This window comes from Arabidopsis thaliana (genome assembly GCF_000001735.4).
Source record: "Arabidopsis thaliana chromosome 1 sequence".
In the NCBI taxonomy this organism is placed as follows: domain Eukaryota; kingdom Viridiplantae; phylum Streptophyta; class Magnoliopsida; order Brassicales; family Brassicaceae; genus Arabidopsis; species Arabidopsis thaliana.
The window spans coordinates 16,701,905-16,720,167 of NC_003070.9; the positions used below are offsets into that span (position 1 = coordinate 16,701,905).

The window sequence follows — 18,263 nt, forward strand, 5'->3', positions numbered from 1 at the left end:
ATATATTTCTTAAAATATGAAACCCCGCACGTATGTGCGGGTCAGAATCTAGTAGTTTTTTAATATCGGTGAATTGGATTTTATTTAGTGTCTAATTCATTCCAAAGGTAGAGTATAATGTGAAGGTATACACTTCACCACTAAGACTGATTTGAAAGTGTAGTTGAGTGAAAGTTGTTTATTTTAACCAAAATAGAAGAAGTGTTTATAGAAGGTATTTCCATTGTGGTAATTATGACAGAAAAGTGTTCCTTGTAAACTAAAATAATAATTTGTAATTTTATAAGAATAATAATATGGTTGACACATAGTTTTTTGTAAACAATATGGTTGACACATAGTTTAAAAATTGTAAACCTACGCGTGGGTTTTTGTTTTTAAAAATTGTTGAAAAATATGATTAGAGTTTTTTTTGCTTTTATCTCATAAACATTTATGTTATTACGTAATTAATAAAGTCATATCTATTTTATTTATTTATAATTTTTATAATTAGATTTATCTATGACTCAAAATATCAATTTTATGTTTTCCATATATAAGTCTGATTATTTATATACCTACGATCCTAATATTTCACTATCATGAACTCATGAAAATCAGATTAATACATGGAAAACAATTGATACAATGAACTCATAAATATGATATATTGATACAATGATATGTAGTTATGTTACTTATGTGGTTTGAAACTTGCCTAATTTAATTTCAAACAAACAATTATTTGTTTCATATACTCTCTCATTATCTATTACGCCAACCACATCATGATATGCTAGTAATTTAAGTAAACATTTTAGATCTCTCTTTGCATATAGTCGTAGAGGAGAGAGTCTTATGTTTAAATTTTTTTGGTATATCTAACGTCTCAAAGGACCATTGTGTAAGAAAACTTATATGTCAATATTACCAACTTATTATAACCCACAAAAATGGAAAGAGAAAAGGTTAAATGATGAGTCATATTCATAAAACGTAATAATAAACAAAATATTCAAGATAAAATTACTAAATTATTATGAAGTTAGATAGGAAACATCTAAACTACAACACATATAACAATACAAGATACACCCTGGTTTACGTCGGTTTATTATGACTTTTACGTCACATATAATGTAATACACACTTCATCGTATAGCTCTCAATAGTTTTCAAATTGATGCTTTTCTAGTTTACACTTCATCTTGCCTGAAAGTAGATGCAAGTTAAGGAATTGTACAAGTTTCAGCGTCATAGATTACCAAAATAAAGTTTAGATTGTTACTTTGTTACTTGATATACTAGATGATGCTTGACGCAACATGTTAATAGTAGTAGCAAGGTTTATGTTTCCACCATTTTCATTCTCCTATAACAATTAATAAACATATTAATCATATACACTCTACGACAACAATTCTCATTCTTAGAACATTCATTTACTTACATGGAATTGAATTTCTCTCTAAGCTTCAAGAAGAACTTCAAGAGCACTAGCAAGGTTTATGTTTCCACCATTCTCATTCTCCTATAGAAGTAATGTATTTTAAAAGTGTAGTACTCTTAACCACCAAGCTTTGTGTTATAAGAATACATTCACTTACATGGAATCAGATGTCTCTGGATTTAATAAGAACTTGAAGATCACTAGCAACAATATCAAATTTGTCTTCAAGTATTTTCATTTTGGACTTCATCTCGACCATCTCTAGATTAGTTGATGTAACATGCAAAAAAACTAACACAATAAATTAATAATACAAAATTAGAAACCAATTTAACAACATAGCATCAAAGAAACAAAGAACGAACGCACAAATTGTTGCTTCCTTGCAAATCATACTTCCATTTACTCTCATACGTGATGAAATAAACAATTCTGCTCGACTTGGTTCAATACCAGTCTCTTCTTCCTGAAACAGATATAAAGAGTTACTTTTTAACCAACACTGAAACATGGGAATGAGAACAACCATAAAGCTACTTATGTAAGCTTACTATATCATGAGCTTATCTCGCCAAACTCTTTTTCCAAGGGCATGTGGTATCTTTAGTTTGCTTCGACTCTTAATATTACGCTCTCTCATTTTCTATAGTTAGATAATATAACAACAATAATACTTTCATTTTCTATAGTTAGATAATACACAGAGATAGACAGGGACACTAACCTTAGCTTAATCACTTATTTGATCATAAACAAAATCCATTGATCTTCGGGAACCAAGGCTGGTGGAGCCACAAGTGATTCTTCGAGGGTTTTTTTTTCTGTGACTCCTCCAAAGACGCTGCTTTAAATCTTTACATTTGTTCCCTAAAGTAGATATCACATATTTTTTCCTCCTAATTAGGTCTCAAACCAGAATTTTCTCTATATTCAAACAAAAAACTATTGGTTTAAAGAAAAGTACAATAAAAACCATCCTTGTTTATATGACAGAATGTAATATACAATACTTGAATCATTTGCCATGCCATCTCTTTCATATAGCGAGGAACTTTTCTCCAATCCGTGTAATTTATAGGCAAGACATTAAGATCATAGCTGAAGGATCCTAACCATGAACTCAACAAACCACCTAAATCTTTGATAGGTTGTCCTTTCCTATTGAAATCAACTATGACACGACGATTTTGAATGCTCCACACTTGCTCTCTTGAGACATTTTCTTCTGTAATATTCCCATCTAAATCTAAAAACCAGAATCATGTTAACTATAAGAACATCTCATATATCAAGTAGTGTCTTACAAATATATCATTATACAAACCTCTAACATGAACTTTCAACTTCCCAGTTGCTAATTCTGTCCTAAAACGTATGTTCCTCGTCTTTTGGTCCATTTTGCCGTCAAACTCCTAAAGCCTTCTTGACTCCAAAAATACTTGAATATCATTTCTTTGGCCTTGGAGTCACACCAAACACTTCCTAAACCATAAGAAAACAATAGCAAATATGAGCGAAAATAGCATGTTATCAAAACCCCTAACTTAAATTTTGTCTTAGCCATATCTCCTTCTTTGAATTCTAATCTGATCCTAATGCGTCGAACTATGATTCCATGCCTACACAAGTTGAGTAATAGAGTGTAGGGAAATTTACCGGTTAGTCCTATGACCTAGGCTAATTCGTTCATTCGTCTTTCATAGTTATGAACTAGAACGAATAAATAGAAACTTAAGAGATCCTTACCTTAGTTTGTCGAGAACTATGATACCGTGAGAACCCTAAGAACAGCCCAAAGTCTTAATCTCATACTTCACAACCGTCATTTACTTTGCTTTCATTCACTTTCATTGTGTTAGTTATTAGGAAACCCAAAACCAAAACCCTCAAGTTCAGTGTTGTCTTAGCCATATCTCCTTCTTTGAATTCAATACTCTGTAGCTAATCCTAAAATACTACTACTGATTATTGTGCACTTGCAATAAAGTGTGATTTTTTAGGTAAAAATCTAAAGTGAAATAAAGCACACATCAAGGACCATCTTAAGTCTTTGACAAAGGATCTTTGAAATAATCTTATGTTTGGGTCGGGTTCCCTCACGAATGAGACCGAGACAAATAACGAAGATCAATGGTCACCTCGGGGTTAAAAAGATGATTGAACCCGAGCCCAATCACAAAGCACCTCGGGAGTAAGTCCGTAAAACGGCTCGGGAGTTAATCTTAGAAACACAAACCAAGCCGATTGTGAGAACGCTTCGAGGACCGCCTATATCGCCTCGGGAGATAGTCACTTGAGCACGAGGGATAGTCATCACCGTGCCCCAAGCCAAAGTGTACCGGTTACCCTGAAGCCACCTCATGAACAATCACTGAACTGCGAAGAAGTACTCCGTGGGGAAACCTCAAGAATACGCGAGACAAAGCCTTTTAAAATCTAATCACGCTCAAAGGATCACTTCCAGAAAAACGGGATCATTTCCGAGATTCTCATAAATGATAAGGAAGGATCTTTGAGGATAATCTGAAATCAGGAAAAATTCTCGAAGTCCCCGAAGAATAAGAAATATTTCCTAAAGCGAAGATATTCTGGAACCGGATAAATGGATATATATACTAACAAATAAAACTACACCATTAATTGAAAATATATGCAATAAATTAAAAATTAGAAAACTACAAAAAAACAAATATATACAAATATTAAATACACTTACCATACATATATATTTTGAAAATTTAAATATTTAATTTTCGATATATATGTTTTTTATATTTGAGAAATTATTTATAATTTTCAGTTTTTCTGTATTCCAAATATAGAAAATACAATAGAAAAGACTTATGCGAATTATTTTAAATTTTCAGTTTTTCAGTTTTTATTTATTCCAAAAATACAATTGCAAAGACTTATGTGAATTCTAAAGAGATCTATAATTTTTCAAATAGAAGTCTTTATTTATATAAAATTAAATGTTTGAAAAATTTAAAAATATATAAGGGTTAGTTTATTTAATATTTTTATTTTTTAATTTTGTTATTTTAAATTTCTTGCATATATTTTCAATTAATAGTATATTATTATTTGTTAGTATATGTATGCAATGTTTGCTATTATTGTAAATTACTACCGTAAATCAGCGGTAGATTGTTCCTTATGAGTCCAATAGGTTATATGTTTAATTCCATGTGGACGCCAATCTTGCATCATTATTTTCTAATGAAATAACGTCGTTTTGGAGCTTTAAAAATGACGTCATTTCGATTTAACAGAAGATTAACTCTGTTAATCTGAATTTAACGACGTGCCCAAAATGGCCAAGTCAACGATATTTAACAATTTTTATTAAGTAAAAAACAAACGAAACTTTGTGACTTAAATAATATTTCGAAAGTTCTTGCATTTTCGTCCCAAATTTGAAAGTTCACGATTTGTTCTGACATTTTCCCTTTTCAAATAGGATCAATTTATCTTAATTAAGTACTCCTGTATTTTGAGCTAAGACGTAAAATCAATTCTTAAAGTGAAAATTTTGTATTGTTAATCTTAGAGTTTTCTGCAAAATAACCATTCAAGTAAATCTCGTTTGCAAGTTTACCCTCCAAGTCCGAAATATGCAAGTCAATCCCACAACCTCAAAAGTCACCCGCAATACAGCCCTCTCGTGTACCGATGACGTGGACCTCAATTACTCTTTTGGGTTTTGTGCAAAAAAACCCTCAATTTAATTTTCTTTTGCAAGACAAACCTCCATGTCAAATAAATACAGGTCAAACCACAATCTGAAAAATCTCTTGCAACATAGCCATTTCGTGTATCGATGACGTGACAGTCGATAACTCATTACTTTAATGCATATAATTTATAAGTCTATCGAATATATTACTTTAATGCATATAATTTAATAGAGTTATTGATTTAAGTTTTAAATAAAATAAAATTGAACTGATAGCCAAACAATTAACCGAAATATCCAGAAACTTAGTAAATATCCAAAATTAGTACCTATAACTATAATTCTAAACTTAAAATATTAATTATTTTTAGAACCAAAACAATCAAATACTTTAAATAATCAAAATATCCAAATATTGTTAGTTATATTTGTGAAAATTAAATACTCTTTTATAAAATAGAACCAAAATTTTAATTTTCTTTTCTAATATTTTCCTCTTTGTATTTTTTTTGTTAAGTTTGGTTAAATTTGGTTAAATTTGGTTAATTTTAGTTAATTTTGAAAGAAAGAAAAACGAATCTGAAAAAAATTTGGTTAGTTACGGTTATCGATTCAAAAATGAGTTATCGACTGTCACGTTATCAATACACGGAAGGGCTATGTTGCAAGATATTTTTTAGATTGTGGTTTGACCTGTATTTATTAGATATGAAGGTTTGTCTTGCAAAAAAAAAAAAAATTGAGAGTTTTTTTCATAAAACTCTTATGTTTTTAAAAAGAGTTATTGAGTGTCACATCATCGTTATACGGGAGAGTTGTATTGCGGGTGACTTTTGAGATTGTGGGATTGACTTGCATAATTCGGACTTTTAAGTTTATCATCCAACAATTGTCTCTCTTTTAGAAGAATTTACTTTTAACAGTCTTGAACTGATGGTTAGAGCAAGGAATTCCCACAACTTTGACTCTCCCACTTTATGTGACCTGCTTGTCTGAAATGTTCTCACCAATGGATTTCAATTTGAGCTACAATACAACTAATATTGAAGAAGCATAAAGAAAACTAGGCTCTCATAAATTTCCCAAGTATGAACATTTGAATGTTGGCAAATTGCACTTGTGTCAGATGCTCATTAAGAAATCTACATCATTTGCAAAAAAAAACACAGGAGAATGTACAACTTTGTCTCACAGAAGAAACGTAAATAAGGTATGGAAGATAGACTTATGTCGAATCAATTTCCTCGAAGTCGTCGAACTCAAGAAGCCTTGATGATTGCCCTGCTGCTTTCCCTTCACCACCAAAAACACACAAAGATTTCACATTTCCATAAAAAGGACAAACAATAAGCCGAGCCAGCGCGAATTAGATCATACCTTCGCAGCATCCTTAAGAGGTCCCCAACACTCGATCCGATTGTACTTAGGTGTGCTTGAATGGAAATAAACCCATACATAAGCATCCATTAGCTCAGGATTCTCTCTAAACATAACTGAATCTCCATGCACCACAGCTTTAAGTACCTATCTCAAACACAACACCAAAGAGTTATTAGATAGTCATTTTCACATTCATTAAGAACCAAATAGACAAAAGATGAAGAAGACTAACCAAAGGCAATTCCTTGGAGAAAATATGATACCTAAGCTCAGCAGCAACATCCTGCAATAAACTCATACCACTCACACAACAATGAATATGTAAACGCAGCTCATCATTCACCTTCTTCCACTCAGCAACCACATCATCTTTCTTGTACCAGCCTTCTAGTTGATCCAGATTGATAACGTTTGAGATTGTTAACGTTAAGTTAGCAGTGAAGTCACAATGCGAAAGAATATAAGTCCGCGGCGTAATAATTCCTCCGTTACTCTTGTTCTCCAATAACTCTCCTAAGAACTCAACTTTAAGCTTTGAAGAATCAAAGTTTGCTTGTGGAACCAAAAGCCTCACCGCCTAATAACACCATCAACATTCACATTATCAACTAACTCCACTACTTAAACATGTAATCAAATTTTGATCTTTTTTGCATTTTCAAGACCTCAAATTCAAAATTAAAGCTAGACCCAATTCAATTATGGTTATAAACAACAGAAATCTACAACCTTTACTAAAAAAATATCAATGAGGATTAAAACGAATTAACCCTAAAATTTGGCTTACCTCGGAGACTAGAGTATTGTAAAGTTCGATCTTTTTGCATTTTCAAGACCTCAAATTCAAAATTAAAGCCAGACCCAATTCAATTATGATCATAAACTACACAAATCTACTAAAAATCAAGATGAATTAGAAAATTTGCCCTGAAACTTGGCTTACCTCGGAGACTAGAGTATTGTAGGAGACACCACCGTCACTAATAGCGGAGCTTCGAGGAACACTAATTCTTCTATTCAAGAGATTGTTGCAGAAACGGTGGTGGTGGTGGTGACGGTGACTGAAGATTTCTCTATTGGGATGAGACAAAACAGGATGGTGGTAATAAGGAACGATGTAACAGGCCATGGAGGAACATAACAACAAGGTTAATGCATGAACAATAACAATGATTCTTCGTCATTGTTCATCTTCCACCATTTTTTCTTTTTTTGTCTTGAGAAACAGAGAAGAGATGTGGAAGAATGTGTTTTAGACGTAGCCACAAATTCAGTCTTGGTGACGAGCTTCTTTCTCCACACAAATTCGATTTTGCAAATTGATTTTGGATTTCGTGATATTATTTATTTATATCGAAATATTGTGATTGGTGGATGGAGTTGAGAGTTGTTCCACGTCAGCAAGTCCTTTTGTTTTTTTCATATCTATAGATAATGAGCTATGGTGGCTTCAATATTAGAGTCCAAGTTAATATAAAATGAATTGTATAATTTTATTATACAAGTTTGCAAAGGTACCAAATACCAAACTATATGATACATATCATTGGTGTATAACCAAGTTTATTTATATTTACAAAAAAAGTTCATTAGGGGGATCATATATATGAAAGTTGGCTAATACTCTCCATATGAGTGACACATCATCACACAAGAAAATGACAAGTGTAATTCTACATTAATTAAATTAAAAAACTAGCAAAACTAATTGAGAAAAAAACAAAAGTCTTTTGTTGTGTTAAATTCTCCATTAATCTCACTCTTAAATGAATTTTCTAAAACCATTCAATAAATAAAAATTATAATAATGTACCAAGCACAACTTTCATTCTATTCTATTTATTTAATTTTAAAAAATTTCATCTAGGTGGTCGCTAAATAATCGCAGAGGAGTCTCTACGATACTCGTTATTCATGTGATTCAATCGTAACTCAGTCGTTATATTTTACGAGTACAATATGACTAATGTTATGACAGCGGGTATTAGTCGTATCGTAGTCGTCATTTAGCGATTAAAGTTACGACTATTTTGTTTAGCGACTCTGGATTAACGACTAAGGCTATTACTCGTAATATAGTCGTAACTTCTACTTTAACGACTATATTGCTACTAATGTTGTAGTTTGAAAACCCGTGTTTTCTTGTAGTAGAGCGGGTGATTATCTAGTATTTCATTAAAAATGAAAACAACTTAGGTTACAATAGAAAAATTATAGACCTATACAATGGTTACATGGCAAAAGGTAAAAAGCATTTAAGCATAATACTATAATAATTTAGAGAATATATTTATTTGGAATTGGAGTTTTGGACTTTCTATAATAATAAAAAATAATATAAACAAGTATTGTATATTTTTTTAGAAAAACTTATTTTTTTGTTCTTTTCTCAAGGCTTATAGTTGATCTTACATACAGTAATTGCTACTTGATTTTATTATTTTTTCTTTAAAATTCAATTTAAATAGATTTATGTTTACCTAAAATATTATTATAAGAAATTTGGATTCTAATAGTATAATATCTTGCATATTATATTATTATGATAGTTGACATATATCATATATGTGAAAACTTAGAACTGATATTAAAGGAAATCTAAAGTCAATATTAGTAATACAGATTTATATATATATATATATATAATAACACCAAAACAAAGTTAAAACAACCAAAGAACGAAACATCTACCAAAAAGTCAAAAAGTAAATGAAAAAACTCTCGGTCTTTCTATTTGTTTTTAGCCTTTGCATGCTTCGTCATGTGTATGGCGCCGGGATCAGGATCTCGAACGAACTCAAATTCAAAAAAAATCTTTGGATGAGATGTTATTCCAAAGATGATGTATTAGGTCCAAATATAATACCAAACCGACAATATTATGAAAATATTTTCCATATTAACTTTTGGCATTCAACACGTTTTATGTGTACTTTGAGACAAGGTCCTAACTATATACACTATCAGAACTTTACAGTATTCAAGCTTTTTAGTTTGAGGGATCAAGGAGGCCTATGGGATTGGAGAGCAAGAGAAGATGGGATCTATTTAAAGAAAGAAGCTGGCGAGGCATTATTAAACCCAGTTTATATGCATAAAGTGCATGATTGGATATATTAAAAATATTAACAAGCTATATAAAAATGAAAAAGAAGAGTTTTCTTATGATTTAAAAACAACAGAAAATTATATATGTATGAGAAAACAATCTTCTCAAGTTATATATTGAAAGTTAGAAATATATATATATATTGATAAAATAGTATATTGATCTCAAGTATTATCATTTATCAAAGTAAAAAATAAAAATTATCAATTGGTAGTGAGACGTGGGTTAATGCTTCTATCTATGGAATTAGGGACGTCAAAATGGATCAAGTTTCATGGGTCAACCCAATTCAACTCAACCCATGAACCCTAATGAGATGAAATTTTTCACTCAAATGAATTGATAGTTCAAATGAGTTATTGGGTCAAATGGTTAGATGGATCAAATGAGTTGGGTTTCAATGGGTTAATGGTTTACCCATTTAACCCACCAATTTTGGCTAAATTGAATTAATCCAACTTAAATATCTAAATCGATATCAATTTGAGTTTAACCAAAACCTCTAAATCAATTGAATATAATCAATCTTTTTACAAATGGCTTCACCAACCCATCAATTTATTCATTATCAACACAATATCATCATCATCATTACCATCTCATAATATCATATTACCATCACCATCATCACCATACCATAATCATCATACTATCTTCATCACACAAAAAATGACATGTGTCATTATACATTAATTAAATTAAAAAACTAGCAAAACTAATTGAGAAAAAATCAAAAGTCTTTTGTTGTATTAAATTCTCCATTAATCTCACTCTTAAATGAATTTTCTAAAAACATTCAATAAAGAAAAAAATCATAATAATGTACCAAGCACTACTTTCATTATATTCTACTTATTTTATTTAAATTTTTTTTATCAATAGTCATAATCCATAATGGCTAAAAATTTACTTGTGTTGTAGTTTACATGTTTGCTACCTAACCTCATATTAATTTAGTAATTTTAGTTGGATATTTTATTATTATTATGTTTTGTGAATTTGATTTATCATATGACCTTCTTTCTGTACAATTTTGTGCGTTCTGATAACTTTATAACATTGATATACAATTTTTTCACGTAATAGTCATCCAAGACATTAGACATACCAAAAAAACAATAACATGAGACTCTATATGACTATATGGTAGGGATGAGAATTAAAGTGTTGACTTAAATTACTAGCATATCATGATGTGATTGTGTACTAGATGATGAGAGAATATATGGAATAAAGAATTGTTTGTTACAAATAAGTTAGGCAAATTTCAAAACACATAAGTAATATAACTACATACATTGTATCAATATATCATATATTGTTGTAGTATGTAATCATGATAGTGAAATATTAGAATAATAAATATATAAATATTCATATTGTAGTAGAATAGATATTTCGAGTTATACATGAATCTAATCATAAAAAATAATAATTATATTAAATAGATAAATTTATCAAAATGAACATCAAAATCAACAAAAACCCATATTCATATTTTTTTTTGACAATTTTAAAAACAAAAGCTCATGCGTAGCATATATTGGGGATGTATCAAGCCGTTTTGATGTTAAAGTCCTGGCCAATTTTATGCTCTTTCGTATCTCATCCAAAAAAAACTTTTGTTGAAATTTAAAGTTTATTACTATAATTATGCCTTATGCCATAATTATGTCTTTAATTATGTAACAAGCCGTTTGATGTTAAAGTCCTGACCTTGTACGATCTCCGGCTATATATCTTTTGTCTTTCAATTGATATAAGACTCAAAATGAGGCTTATATAAATGTCATAGTGATACTGATCGAACAAGCTTGTTTACGCTCTCTTGTTGGATCGGATCAAGGGATCATGAAAGTGGAACGATGGTACCACATAGATGATGAAAAGATTTCCGATACATTAAGGATATTTTGTCAAAGGGAAACCTGCACACGAAAATAAAGTTCAAAAGCTTTTATCGGCAATAACAGCTTGAGAGAATGACAAAAGAAAACGAGATCATTTTTCATGATATGAAAAAGTGTAAAAATGCAAAGCTGCAAAGAGATCTTAGAAATATGTCCATCAACCGTGATTTTTAAAGGTCAAGATTCAGAAGAAAAAAAGCTACATGGAAATGAAACAATTATATATAAACAATTCTAAAGCTATAAAGACAAACCAAAAATGGAAAGAAACAATTCTAAAAATGGAAAGAGTCTTTGGTTTCGTACAAATATTAAAAAATCTAAATAATTTAGATGTTCTCAGCCTCAAAACTATTAGGCATCCAAGTTAAACCTACCTTATTTTGACATAGCGTGAACCATGCATAAATTGACGTGGTGACTTCGTGGATTGATTCATTATTTTTGCTCTTGGCAAGTTTTTGAGATTTTTAGAATTCTCTGGTCCAGCCCTTGATCCTTGGCGTTCCTTCTTCAAATAGTACAATACATATTGAGTTCCTCTCGTTCATCTCGCAAACCAGTTCAAACTATAGTGCCGGCTCCGGCCTAAAACCCAACAAACAAAGACTTTAGGCGCCAAAATATTATATATTAATTTGACGGAATCAAAACAATAAAACCACTTTGATATATTTTTTAATATTTATGGACAAATATTTCTTTTGGCTTTAAGCAGCCAATATTGTTGGGCCATTTTTCCTCGATCATTTTCTTCTCCTTGTTTCTTTGTGTTTCATTATAAAAGACTATAATTTAGGTACAAATAATTTAACAGGTGTTTCATTGTAAAAGAAACAATTGACTTATGATTTGTTCTATTGTGATCAAGTTGGTCTTAAGATAAGAATTTTAAGTAAAAAGTCTAGGCTTTGTATTTGATTGTTAAAGACAATAAGGTATTTAACAATAAGGTATTAATGGATTGCAATATATTAGCATTATTGACTTAGAATTGGTGTATGTTTCAATAATAATTAGTGTCAACAATGTGGTTATATCAATGCTTTGTATTTCATTGTAAGAAAAAACTATAATTTAATCATTATTACTTGTAGAAAACTCTAATTCTAGAATTTCTTTTGGTGTAGAGTTGGTCTTACAATAATAATTTAACACACAAAAAAAAAAATTGGACTCTACATATACTTTGTGTGTCGTTAAAGACTTTAAATTGGACCACGAGAAGAAAGCAAAAGTGATTAATGGAGGGGCCTTTGCTAACCAAGAACAAGCACATCAAAATCCATGGCGATTCTTCATCAAATGATGAGCATAATGTCAACATTACAATCACTAACGATTCTTCATCAACACCACACGGCGTTAATATTGTTGAACGGTGTATTCCATGCACAAGAGAAATGGAGTGGTTTTGTTTCATCGAGTTTGTTTTGAATATTGTCCAAATTGTTGCAGCTTTTGTAGTTGTGACTCGGGCAAAAGATGAACATCCAGGAACATCATTTCTTGTATGGATCATTGGTTACACTTGTGGATGTGTTGCCATTCTTCTTATTCAGTTTATTAACCGTATTTCGTCAAGGTATACATTAACGTATTTCTTGTTCTTCTTTTTAAAACATTAGAAACTCAAATCAATGATATTTTTATTGGTTTGCAGAAGCTACGAGGAGATCATGGACGTTTTGAAGAATATATGTGAATATTTCTTCGTTGGTTGGGTTGTGTTGTTTCTTTGGATGTATCATAGTAGTTCTTCATCTCTATATGATAATACTCAATATTTCTGGTGAGTATCAAACGAAAATTTAAATTCATATCCCAAAAAATAAAATTCACTCTCTAATAATATTCACAATTATCTTTTTATTTTCAGGTTATGTATGGCTTTTCTTGCTTTCACTTGCATTCGATATGTACCGGCTCGTTTAATATGTTCAGCAATATGCTTTATTTTCGTTGTGATAATATGGTTTTGCGCCGATGTGTTAGGCACAACCCCGAGTATGTTTGCTAATGCTGTATTCCTTATAGTTTTCATTGGAATTCTTAAAGTCATTGAGGAGGTTATTGGATCCTATTGTTGTTGAATTCAAAGTAATTGAAACTCTTGTAATGTTTTTTTCATGAATAAAGTTGAGTTTTTGACTAAAATATAGTGGAGACAGTTTTTTGTTTTTTTTGTTAATTTAGGATAAATTCTTGAACCAATGGAAGGGCTGAGGACTAATCCCTCGGGAGAAAGTATCCCACAAGAGAAATTTTTGTTCATTTAAAAAAAATATATATAGTATAATTTGATTATATTTAGCTAAACTTTACCATTAGATTGAATAATATTTAAATTTGTAAACAACAAAATTTAATTTGGTTTCCATACTCTTGATGACCTTCTCTTCACATTTTGTTGATATAGGAAGCTTTCTTAGTTTGATTAATCAAAATACAACAGAATACTTCTTCTTCTTCTTTTTTGTCAACAGAATACAAATTCAATAATATATCTTAACAAAAGAAAGAACTATTAAGCTGTTTGGTTAACTCTCTAGACTAAAAATCACGAATACAAGATATGGAACAAAATATTAATCGAGTATACACCATAAATATTTTGTATGGACAACGCTTCCTACAACCTGGGCAAAATGGTCGAGACATATGATTGTTTGGTAGAACACGCAGCTCTTTTCCGTCATTGGAGAAACACAATGCACCAGGCTTCATGTATAGGTCCTTTCCAATCAGACATCTAATGTGTAGGGTAACACAACAGTAATCATCACACATATAAAACCGGTCTTTCGGATTTACTTTCTCCTCGCAGACTTCACACCAATATGTCATGGTACTTGTCTCCTTTCCATAAGAAAGAGTGAGAATATGCTTATCATGCTTATACCTCACCTTTTGAGGTAAAGTAGCACATCCAAAACACAAAGCAAATTCACATTCAATGCAATTGAATGTTTCATTTGTTAATTCAAACCTTGAATCTTTGCAAACGGAACATGATCTTTGCTCTCCTGGTTTAGATGTCAGGAATAAAGGATGAATATGACTTCCATGGACTAATGGCTCAGAAATCGTGGCGCACTGCACATGTAGCTTAAAAGAACATCCTTCTTTACGACACTCATAGGAGAAACCAGCTATGCACGGCCAAGGACAAGCTGAACACTTATCCTCGTACTTCCTAACATCATCATTTCCTCCCATTAGAGAGAGCAAATGTGGATGTATTGGGTTATATGTTTTGCGAGAAAGATTTGCACATTCTTCATTGGAGAATATAATCACATTGCATACATGAGAAGAAGTTACCGAAATAGATGGGCATGATGCATGCTTGACATAGCTTGTTCTCGTCGTAGATTCTGTCTCTGTTCTCATCAAGCCTCAAATGATGATTCTGATGACTAAAATGGTGTATTACTCCTTTGCTTATTGTCACAAACGGCTCAACTTCTTCTTCTTCAATCTCTTCTGGCACTCCCTCAAGATCTATGCCATCCCACACATTTTTTTGTGTGGCACATCTTGAATGTGCTGCATACGAACAACCGTCCTTGATACAAGAAAAACCCCCATAATCATTGTCAATTTTTCTCCGACAAACACCACAAGACCAATCTCCTTCGTCAAAAGAAGTGGTGAAAGAGATACGATGGCGATGGCGAGATATCCTTATGACACGTGGTAAGCCGGTACATCTTTGATGGACCACAAAATCACAAGGGGGACACATATAGATAGGGGAGCTGGAATCGGCCACGGCACATACATTGCAGGTTAAGAAAGCTTGTCTTTGAAACAGAGCAAGTGTATCTGCATGCCACTTGGGACGGTCTATAAATAAGACTGGTGGCTTCTCTGCACAAGCTATGTTCATATCATAATCGCAACCCGTGCAATAATAGAATATCTTTTTGAGATCTTCATCACAACAAAAGCATTTTCTGGTTTGAATTATCGACGACTTCTGTGAGACAAGCTGAAGAGAATGCTTTGGATGTAGAAGGTGTTTTACCTCAACTGGTGTCTTTTCACATTCTATATGGTCCTCGCCGTTGCAATCTTTGCAAATAAAGTGGGAAGCCTCCTCTCCTTTCGCTAAGTAGAGTCTATGCCGGTTTTCGGGTTGACATTTCCCCTTTTCTTTGTTCTTCCGCTCGATTTTTCCCGTTACATGAAATTTTCCTTGTACAAGTTGTACTTTCCATTGAGGGGACAAGGACATAAGCTGATCTAGCCCCCATTCCGACTCCGGCTCCGAATCGGTATAATCAATGATAAAAATTATTTGAGCAATGAGTGTATACAGCTCTGAATCTCGATCCAAATAGTAGAGAAGAGAAAACGTGTGTGTAAAGAGTGCCACTAGCTGCATTGGTGGCTCCCACTCTGGTTCTAGATCTATAGAGCTAATGAGACGGATCATTTCAGTCATGCTTGATATGAACTGCCACTCTGGTTCTGAATTTGATATAGAGTTGGCAAAAGACATTATTTGCTTAACGACTGCTACCACTGAAATGAACTCCGACTCTGGCTCCGGCTCTGAATAATCCAAATCAAGAGAGCGTACGAGAGTGATTACTTTACTTGTAAGCGATATGAATGATTTGAATTTTGGCAACTCTTCTGGCCCACCCCGCAACTCCAACTCTTCATTTGTAGTAAACGCATAGAGTGAGTACATTTCAGAAAGGAGTGATATCAACTCCTCCTCCTCCTCCTCCTCCGAATCCAAATCTGAATCTGAATCTGAATCCGAATCCATAGAGCTGTGGACAAACATCAACTCTGAATCCACCTCCGGCTCTGGTTTTGACTTTGTGTCTGTGGAGATAAAGAGGGAGTATATTTGATGGATGATTGATATGATCTCTGGCCTCGGCTGGAGCTTGTATGTTTCATAAAAGGTTGACATGAACTCTGAGTCTGGCTTTGGCTCATAATCGGAATCTACCGAGTTGAGGTGAGACAGTTTTTCAATAATGAGTGATATGAGCTTCCTCAGTGGCTCGGGTTGGGAACTCAAATCCATGGAGTTGAAGAGAGAGATTGTTTGAGTAACGAGCGACATGAGCTTCGACTCCGGCTTCGGCTGCGACTTCAAATCCATTGAGCTGACCAGAGAGATTGTTTGTATCATGCATGATATGTTCTCCGAGTCCGTATTGTTGCGAGACACTAATTGAGAAATGAATGATATGAGCTTTGACTCTGACTCTGAATCCATAGTTGCCTGGATTTTTGATTATTTGAATAACGAGTGATAAGAAAGATTTTGAGAATGAAATGTAAAAGCTTACTTTTCGTGCTCTATATGGTTTATGTTAATGCAAGCTATAATTCTAATACATATATAGCAAACAGAAAATACCAAGACAAGTGTTAATAACAGAAAATCATGTTGTTCGAAACTAAGTCAACGCTCAAATTAACGATTAGATATATAAGCATTGATATTCTTCAGTATAACAAATTATCTACGAATAAATTTTAATCGAAAACAAATCATTGAATGATGAACGTGAACATTAGTCTTGTTTTATTATATGTATAGTTGAAATATAATATTTTACAAGTCTTTCACATGCAAAGTCAATGGTCGATTTAAAGATAAACAAAGAATATTACAATTTACAAATTTATATTCGAGTTTGTAGACAAATTAATTTAGCTCAAAATTTTATTGATGAGTGGTTAGGTTGGCCTATGCAAGTTCCACGTTTTTGTTTCACGCACAATAGCAAAGGAAAATAGCTGAATTCGTCAAACGAAAATTTTGCATGTCGAACATGAGATATGAGTTATCTGGTATAGAAATTACCTAAAAAAGTTTAAAAGAACCACTTAACTGTATTCACTTCTTTGTTTTTTAAGGTATTCAGTTCAATGTAATAAAGACAAAATCAAAAGTTCAAACCAACTTCAAGAAACATTGAGGATGATGTTATACAACTTGTTCATGTTTCACATTTTGAAAACGTGATTCCGCTATATTTGACCATCACTTATGAAAGGGATTTGCTTCTTCTGCAAAACTTGGATAAAGTTGATGAAAAATAGTCATCAAGTTTCACTTTTTTGCGTTTTGGAAAAGTGATTTCGCTAATATGTTACTAGTGTATTAAAATTAAACTAGAAAAAGCAAAGCGTGATTAAACTAGTTTTTTCAGCGTTTTATAATTATTTTACAAAAACTTATCATGTTTAGTTTATTCCGCTAACAATTATTCAGTTATTTTGGTATTATGCTAATTTCTGACATAACATATATATTACAACAGTTTTGTGACTAATACGCTACGAATATTAATTTAAACAAAAACGATCGTGATATTTAACTAATCATTTTTGTGATTGTGGTAATATTTAACTAATATTTAACTAAGCTGGCGTGATTTTTAACATGACCACAATAAATTTAGTGCTCCACTTTTGTTTTCTATATCACCCACCGAAGCTTGTGGTCTTTTATTTAGATTTCCAAGTCAATTACAATTCATGAACCAATAAACTCTTAATACTATATATTCTCATTTCAAGATAATTAAAATCGAAATCATGAGATCATCTTAATTAAAGATTATGGATTGTCCAAGCAAAATTTCAACGAAGGAATTAGAGATCTCAAAAGCCAATATTGGAAACAGAAGAAGTTCGGTTTTATTTTTTCTATATATGCAATCTAGATTAAAAATTGGTGATATATAATCTTATTATATAAAATATGATTTTCAAAAT

The 18,263-nt window shown here is 31.9% G+C and overlaps 3 protein-coding genes and 1 pseudogene across 4 annotated transcripts; 1 reads left to right on the forward strand and 3 right to left on the reverse strand.

Annotated features, from left to right (window-relative positions):
- Positions 1-2,409: 2,409 nt before the first annotated feature.
- AT1G43997 lies at positions 2,410-3,972 on the reverse strand (annotated as a pseudogene). The gene is made up of 3 exons: positions 3,571-3,972; positions 2,757-2,914; positions 2,410-2,678 (listed from the first exon to the last, which is right to left on the reverse strand).
- Positions 3,973-6,099: 2,127 nt separating this feature from the next.
- Positions 6,100-7,809, reverse strand: AT1G44000 (STAY-GREEN-like protein). The gene is made up of 4 exons (NM_103526.3): positions 7,432-7,809; positions 6,721-7,065; positions 6,486-6,632; positions 6,100-6,401 (listed from the first exon to the last, which is right to left on the reverse strand). Exons 1-4 carry the CDS (start codon positions 7,615-7,617, stop codon positions 6,297-6,299), a joined length of 783 nt encoding a protein of 260 aa, NP_564489.1. The 5' UTR covers positions 7,618-7,809; the 3' UTR covers positions 6,100-6,296.
- A 4,908-nt stretch (positions 7,810-12,717) lies between these two features.
- On the forward strand, positions 12,718-13,660 carry AT1G44010 (uncharacterized protein). Its single transcript, NM_103527.2, has 3 exons — positions 12,718-13,092; positions 13,171-13,299; positions 13,387-13,660. Exons 1-3 carry the CDS (start codon positions 12,752-12,754, stop codon positions 13,598-13,600), a joined length of 684 nt encoding a protein of 227 aa, NP_175067.1. The 5' UTR covers positions 12,718-12,751; the 3' UTR covers positions 13,601-13,660.
- A 407-nt stretch (positions 13,661-14,067) lies between these two features.
- AT1G44020 (Cysteine/Histidine-rich C1 domain family protein) lies at positions 14,068-16,752 on the reverse strand (the record flags this gene model as incomplete). The annotated part of the gene is made up of 2 exons (NM_103528.2): positions 14,068-16,111; positions 16,343-16,752. The coding sequence occupies 2 exons, from the start codon at positions 16,750-16,752 to the stop codon at positions 14,788-14,790; spliced, it is 1,734 nt and encodes a 577-aa protein (NP_175068.1). The 3' UTR covers positions 14,068-14,787.
- Between the last annotated feature and the right edge of the window lie 1,511 nt (positions 16,753-18,263).

Excerpts from the sequence above, each read along its gene's own strand:
- AT1G44000 (NM_103526.3), bottom strand. The coding sequence starts at position 7,617 with ATGGCCTGTTACATCGTTCCTTATTACCACCATCCTGTTTTGTCTCAT. Across the intron at positions 7,066-7,431 it reads ACAATACTCTAGTCTCCGAG|GCGGTGAGGCTTTTGGTTCC; the intron begins GTAAGCCAAGTT and ends TGGTGTTATTAG. Across the intron at positions 6,402-6,485 it reads CTCTTAAGGATGCTGCGAAG|GGAAAGCAGCAGGGCAATCA; the intron begins GTATGATCTAAT and ends TTGGTGGTGAAG.
- AT1G44010 (NM_103527.2), top strand. The coding sequence starts at position 12,752 with ATGGAGGGGCCTTTGCTAACCAAGAACAAGCACATCAAAATCCATGGC. Across the intron at positions 13,093-13,170 it reads ATTAACCGTATTTCGTCAAG|AAGCTACGAGGAGATCATGG; the intron begins GTATACATTAAC and ends ATTGGTTTGCAG. Across the intron at positions 13,300-13,386 it reads GATAATACTCAATATTTCTG|GTTATGTATGGCTTTTCTTG; the intron begins GTGAGTATCAAA and ends TTTTATTTTCAG.